General features: G+C 50.3%; 1 protein-coding gene across 1 annotated transcript in view; it reads left to right on the top strand.

Moving 5' to 3' along the window:
- The first annotated feature begins 1,359 nt into the window (after positions 1 to 1,359).
- The window catches only part of LOC113802698 (Friend leukemia integration 1 transcription factor), a 7,347-nt gene continuing 1,206 nt past the window's right edge, over positions 1,360 to 7,500 (top strand). Inside the window, exons 1-3 of the mRNA XM_027353305.2 lie at positions 1,360 to 2,564; positions 7,044 to 7,148; positions 7,286 to 7,500. The exon at positions 7,286 to 7,500 is cut by the window's right edge and continues 1,206 nt beyond it. Coding sequence (XP_027209106.1) covers positions 1,922 to 2,564; positions 7,044 to 7,148; positions 7,286 to 7,500 — 963 coding nt within the window. The 5' untranslated portion in view covers positions 1,360 to 1,921. The remainder of the gene's footprint in view (positions 2,565 to 7,043; positions 7,149 to 7,285) is intronic.

The raw sequence follows: 7,500 nt of genomic DNA, 5'->3' as shown, positions 1-7,500 counted from the left end.
GAGGAGAGAGAAAGTCCGTTAATGAAAGCACCGGAAAGTCGAAACGGATAGTGCCAATTACTGGTTAATTCTGAGTTTTTTCTTTTTTTTTTTTAGTCGAGGAGCAAAGGGGAAGCTGTGCGGCAATGGGTCTTTTCGGAAGAAGGGCGACACCTCTTCCCTGAACCGCGGCTGACACGAAACTCTCTTCTTCAGGTGCGCTCGATTTTTCCCACGCCTTCCGAGCTGGGTAATCCCGTCGAGATCCCCCGCCCACCGCGCCGCTCATTGGCCGGGAGCTATCCCCACCTCCGTCGAGGTTTAAGGCTATTGGTCGAGATCCCGGAGGCTCCGCCCATTTTTCTTCTCCTGTGGGCCAATCAAGAGCGGGGATGAGTCATAGGGCTACGTGTGTGACGTCGCGCCAACACGTCACCAGGCAGGAACAGCGCCCGAGAGAGAGAGAGTGAATAGGCCTACAAATTTATCTTGACAACACTGTATCGCGTGGGATGACGCAACGATTTCTATTTTTACGCCAAACGCATCTGAGAAAAACTGATTAAACTCCATAAATGACGGAAATGTTTTTATTTGGGTCTGGAACTGGGTTATCACATGACGGGCTGACCTTGGTTCTGTGAAATGCTGCGATGTGTTGAACTTTTCCCGTGTACCGTTCGAGTCCCTGGCCTAGATATTGAAAAAGTCCCACAAGAATCGATCTACATTTGATGTTTTCTAGAACAGTGATATATTTAAAAAATGCATCAATCACAGTGGAAATAATTAGCAAAACTTTTATAGCCTCAAGAAATTACCAGTCATTAATAAGTAGATAAGTACCCGTTAATGTCTATATGACAGATAAACTCTAAGCCATTTCTATTATCTATATATATTCCATCATCTATCTCTACAGAACAGACAAACTTTCTTCAAGATAGACTACAATATGCAGCTCCATTCTGCAAAAGATAATACATCGATACATTTCACTTCTTCAACCACAATGGACTTACTAACTTGACGAACAACTGCGAGTGACAGTATAAGGGCAGAATGTTGCATATAAGGAGCCAAGAGGGCGGTGTTCTCAACTTGAGATCAACAGGTTGCAGTGCACGCCCTTGCAACCCCGCCCCCTCCCCTCCCCGCCCACCCAAACACCGCCCTGCCTCCCTCTTGACATCAGCAGTAAACAGACAGATCGAGGAACCAAGTTGTGGGGGGGGATGATGTAGTCTTTACCCCCCCTCACCCCCCCCCTCGGTACGCCCCCTACGCCACCTGTCCCCGTGTTGGCAACGTTGATTACGGAATGGGTTACCAAGTATCGGCTCGGCGCTCCTATAAAAAGAGCCGCGCGACGCCCTGATAGCTCAGAACCACGTACGCCGCCGACCAATAAGGACGCGCCCCCGGTACTCGCTTGCTTAGTGAGTGCTAGCCGCCTGTGTTTGTTTGTGCGTGTGTTGACCGCGAGAGAGCCCGCCCGCGCCCGTTTCAGCGCCAACTCCCGTGCTCCACGTGTGTTTGTTTGTTTGTTCAGCTCGCTCTGTCCAGCGCCTTTCACTCGTCTTCGAAGGGACGTCGAGTCCTTCGCGTTCTCCCGAAGCCGTCTCGTCAGAAGGCGCCTCGTCGTGCCCCTCGCAGAAGCAGCGCGACGTCGGCAAAATAGCAGAGTCTCTCCTCGGCCGAGAGCGAGAGCGAAGACCCGCGCCGCAGACTTCTGGGTAAGAGTGAGTCAGCCAGTGAGTGACTCAGGCCGCGCGGAGCAGCAGCAGCGACCCGGCTCCGCCAGCGTTCGTCGCACACTACCTCGGCCGCGCGCCACGCACCCGCACGCGCCAGCCGCAGCTCCCTCTCCGCCTCCCTGGAGACTCCGCCACCCCTGCCCCGCCGGACATTGCACACATAGTGAGCGTGCATGTGAGCAGCCATGGCTTGGAGTGCAGACTCAACCTTTTTGGACCTTCACTCGCTGGTCACGCCGGGGCTCGACAAGGCGTTCAGCCCGCAGATCTTCGGCGGGCAGCAGGAGAAGCAGCCGCAGCCTCAGCAGTTCCAGCAGCAGCCCCAGCAGCAGCCACAACAGTATCAGATGTTCGACACGCCTCAGCAGGTGGGATACACGAAGACCTACCTGGACGTCCCGTTCGGCGAATACGGCCTGCTGTCCCCCGGAGGCGAGTCGGGCTACAGCAGCTCCTGCAGCGTCGGCCAGGCCTCACCCATGAGCCGCAACCCGGGGGGATCTCCGGCCCCGCTCAGACCCGCGTCGCGCACCACGCCCGCCCTCGACCTCGACATGGAGGCCACCTTCATCACCTCGGCCGCCAACACGCTCAACAACTACGGCCCCGCGGCTTTCGACAGCCAAAACAACCTGTACGACACAGTGAACTCCAGCTTCGACACCAGCTACGAGCGGCTGGACACCAGCTACGGCTCCCCTGCAGCTGGCTATGCCTCCCCCTACGTCGAGCCCTCCTACGACTCCCCCTACAGCAGCGCCGCCTCTAGCAGCTACGAGCCACAGCAGTCCCAGGACGAGGACGCGAGGCAGTTTTCAGTGCCTTCCGGTAAGTTGAAAAAAATGTCATTTTATATGTTACAATCTTTTTTTTTTTTCTTCTTCTTTTCTTTTAATCGGTGTTTTTTTTCTCTCTCTTTCTCTCTATTCTTTTTTGTCTTGGTGTTGTTTACACACGCCCCTTCCGGATGACCCAAAAGGCGGGTGTAAATACCCAACACTCACATTTCCGCTCATGTAACACCCGAGAAACCCGACGTAGGAAAGAACATTATAACACAAAGCCGCTTTCGAATCTTACGACATTTCATGGTCCAACTTTCGTACCAATACTATTAACAACAAGAACATACTAGTTAGAAAAAACAAAGGTACAAACTATTCCATCACATACATAAGCATAAAACGAGGATCACAAACAACAAACAAACGCACGGACGACACGAACAAACACAAACAAACACACACGAGCTTCCCTTCCTCACCTGTGCCCGAGCATCCGGTCTCTGGCGTGAGCGAAGCGTCAAAGTCTCTCTCTTCTCTCTCTTGGGTACGACAGTTAATCCTTCATGCTACGATGACCCTCTTCTCTTTCTCTCTTCTTCCCCTCTTCTTCCTTCGCTCTCTCTCTCTCTGTTTATTTCTACTCTGTTTCTTATTTTCTTTCTCATTTCTCTCTCGATTTTTTTTTTTTTTTTTTTCATTTCCTACCTCTCTCCCCTTCTCTTTTTCTCTCTCCTCACTCTTCTCGTATCTCTTTCTCTTTCTTCCCCTTCCTCTCGTTCTCTCTCCTCCTCTTCCCTTTCTCTCTCTTCCTCTCCCCTTTCTCCTTCTCCCTCTTCCTCTCCCCTTTCTCCTTCTCTCTCTCCCTCTCTCTTCCTCTTTCTCTCTCTCTTGGACCCTAATCACCACTCGCTCCATCAATCACACACACTTCCGAGGCAGCATACAGCGGCGTCTCCACGGAAAGATTACAGGTTCCTTCTCCTCTCCTTAAGGACGTGTGTTGCGCTCGAGAAATGCAATGTCATTAGACTGCAGCACGAGGTATTCCATCACAGGCGAGAGTACAAATTAGTTGAAACGGCTCTTAACTAAATCCTCGCTTGGTGCAGTTTAGATGACCCGTGGAGCCCTCCCCTTTCCCTCCCTCCTTCCTTTTCTCTTCACTCTCTTCCTACTTTCCTCTTCACTCCTCCTCCCTCTATCCATCCGTTCCTCTTCCCTCTCTCTCCCTCCTCCTTCCTCTATCCATCCCTTCCTCTTCACTCTTTCCCTCCTTCTCCCTCTATCCATCCCTTCCTCCTCCTTCCCTCCCTTCCTCCTCCCTCTATCCATCCCATCCTCCTCCCTCCCTCCCTTCCTCCTTCCCTCCCTTCCTCCTCCTACCTCTACCCATCCCATCCTCCTCCCTCCCTCCCTTCCTCCTCCCTCCCTCCCTTCCTCTTGCCAGGAGGTGGGACGTAACACTTTGCTAACGTAAGAGGAACTGTGATGATAAAAGACCAGAGAGTAATTGCTTTTCGTCCGACGTCTCAGAGGCTCTGAATACTTAATCATTTCCCTTCGCTCGCTTTTATCCCTCCTACGTCTTCTCCTCTTTCGCCTCGTTTTTCTCTTGATCTTCTCCTTCTCTTTCCCCTTTTTTCCCCTCCCATTATTTTCCCATTTTCTTCTTCTTCTCCCATCTTTTTTTTTTTTTTTTTTTTTTTTTTATCCCTCCCTTTTCTCCTTATCCTCCAGCTCTTCCCTCCTTCTCAGCCTGGGCACCTGATACCTTCCCTCCCCTCCCCTCCCCCACTCCCTCCCCCTACTCCCTCCCCTCCCCTCCCACCCCCTCCAGAGGACCAGGATGTAGAGACGGTCAAGTTCCAGCCGTATAATGTGAAGAGGCGAAGGTGGTAATTACCCGTAGACATGCACAGCGGGAAAGATCAGCAGGGGAGGAGGAGGAGGAGGAGGAGGAGGAGGAAGGGACAAGGAGGAGTAGGAGGAGGGGAGGGAGGAGGGCGGAGGAGGGCGGAGGGAGGAAAGGAAGAGAGAGGAGGGGGAGGAGGTGGACACCCGAGGCAAAAGTGGGTCTCAGATAAACACCAGTCATCATAATGAAGCGAGAATGTAATGAGAGAGAGAGAGAGAGAGAGAGAGAGAGAGAGAGAGAGAGAGGGAGAGAGAGAGAGAGAGAGAGAGAGAGAGAGAGAGAGAGAGAGAGAGAGACGTATTATGTTGAAGTTACCACATCCTCTCGTCTCTCTCGCGTGCGAATCGTTCAGAAAACTTTCGAACATTTTAACACACTTTGCATTTTCTTTCATAAAGTTTCCGTTAAACTTAGAACGAACAAAGAACTTAGATAATCACAAATGGGCAACCGCACTCCCTTACTTAACACAAAGAGACCGATAAATCAAATCACACTACAAAAAAATGAATAATATAAAAGTAGGAAAAGAGTTAAAAAAACGGGATATTCGTTGAACCCTTTTGTGAAGAGGAGGCCAAGCGAACGAAAAGAAAACGGGGTTATTTAATGGGTAACTGCAGCCTGTCATTTTCCAGCGACGCACCCTCAGCCCTGCAGGTCAGCTCTTTCATTCATTCTGTGGGTGCGGCAGGGGCGGCATGCACACACCTTCCTGGTCTGTGCTTGCCCTGTTCGCTCTCTCTCTCTCTCTCTCTGTCTAGCGTGTCTGTCTAGCTGTCTGGCTGGGTGGAAGGAAGGAGAGGTGTTTCTCTTTTTTTGTTTTTGGGTTTTTCTCTGTCTCTATCTGTCTGTCTGTCGATTTGTCTACTTCTCCATCTGTCTGTCTCTCCCACCTTACTCTTCTGCCTCATTTCTCAAACGCTAGCTCTCACAGTCTCTCTTCTTTGCTGTCACTTGTCTTCACCTCTCTCTCTCTCTCTCTCTCTCTTCCTCCTCCCCTCTCTCTCCCTTTCTCCCTCCCTCCCCTCTCTCTCCCTCCTTCCCTAACTTTCTCTCTCTCTCTCTCTCTCTCTCTCTCTCTCTCTCTCTCTCTCTCTCTCTCTCTCTCCGCAACGGAAAGTCCCACTACGTTCTCAGAAGTAATGCAATGTCTTTCGGAAACTATTACATCGTAAAAATCCCACCAGGTAGTTTTCATTTATTGGAACTAAATCTTTATTTTTTTTTCTCTTTCACGTTATCTTCACGTGTGTTTCGTCCTTTTTTCTCGCTTTATCTGAGGAGGTCAGGTGATAAGGTCGATAAACTGGGTTCTAGTTCCTGGAAACTGTTCCTTATCAGTCGTAACTTCCGATAAGATCGCGTAGAACTTACGTGGACAGCGGCAATAGGAAAGAGTTGAGATCTAACTGTAAATGTTATCTTTTGGCGTTTAGGCGTCGGTGCACACGCTTACATACTTACATAGCCACAAACACACGCACACACACACACACACACGCACGCACGCACGCACGCACGCACGCACACACACACACACACACACACACACGCACGCACGCACGCACGCACGCACGCACACACACACACACACACACACACACACACACACACACACACACACACACACACACACACACACACACACACACGCACACACACACACATGCACGCTCACGGACAAGCACCAACTGTCTTCGCCCCGAATCCCTGCCAACTCCATTTGTTTGTTTACTTTCAAGGCTAAAACATTTCTCAGAATCGAACGCTTTCCGAAATTCAGAATCAGACAATTAAACGAGTCTTATTCTGCGCACAAGACACACGAAAACATATGTAAAAGAAAGAAAAAACATTAGAAAAATATAATAATAATAATAAAAAAAAGAAAAATTACGAGGAAGTGCATCTTACGCGTTCAAAGAGACTAACGATTACCGAGTAAAGTGCAGCACTTGGCTAGGCGAAGGGGATTCCCCGAACCAGCTGACACGAGAGGAAGCGAAGCGAAGGGAAGATGTGCCAGCTGCCAAGACGAGCCAGGGGGGGGGGTAGGAAGGGAGGGAGGGTGGAGGTGAAAGAGGGGAGAGGGGCTTGGTTAAGGAGAGAGAGAGAGGGAGAGAGTGGGGAGGGGAGGGGAGTGATACTTGGGAGAGAGAGAGAGTATGGAGGGAGGGGGGTGAGGGGGGGAGAGGAGCTCTTGAAGGGACTTACCCTGTGATAAACCCCGCTAAGGTGTTGCATCATCAGAAACTTTGCGCCGGTGTTTTGTAGTGGGGTGTGATATCATTGCCGGTTTTATATTACTACCACAACAACTACTTCCACTACTACTACTACTACAAAACCAGTACTACTACTACTATTACTACTACTCCTACTACTGCTACTACTACTACTACTACTACCAGTACTACTACTACTATTACTACTACTCCTACTACTGCTACTACTTCTACTACCATTACCACTACCACCACTACTACTACCGCTACTACCTCTACTACTACTACTGTTGTTGATATTATTGTCATATATTATTGCATTTATCACTGTTTATCATCATAAACTCGATGACTCATGTTCTTTCCTCTTCTTCTCCAGATCCCAGAGTTTGGACAACGAAGGATATCAAGTCGTGGGTCGCGTGGGCCAAAAAGGACTTCGATCTGGCCCCCACACTCAATCCTGCGCTCCTACCCACAGATGGTAAGGATTCGTGAAGCCGTTTGGGGGTCTTTTGGTCTGAAATGAAGTTGTATGGATATATCATTTCATGAGACTTGGTTGTCTTTTTATTCCTTACGTTTGAGACTTACGGTTTTCTCCCTTTTTCTCTCCCTCAGGATGCCAACTATGCAAGATGACCCGCGGCGAGATCCAGCGTAAAGTCGGCAAGACGTCAGGAGGAATCCTGGCGCAGCACCTCGACATCCTCCTCGGGAACTACGGCCTCAGCCTCCCCAAGGACGAGTTCCCAGACACTTTCGAGGCCGAGAGCGACGGGCAGGACGACCAGATCGAGGGCGACCCTTACGAGATCCTGGGCCCTCTGTGCCTC

Source organism: Penaeus vannamei, chromosome 8, assembly GCF_042767895.1.
Source record: "Penaeus vannamei isolate JL-2024 chromosome 8, ASM4276789v1, whole genome shotgun sequence".
Taxonomy (NCBI): Eukaryota; Metazoa; Arthropoda; class Malacostraca; order Decapoda; family Penaeidae; genus Penaeus; species Penaeus vannamei.
This window is presented reverse-complemented; position numbering and strand designations above follow the sequence as displayed.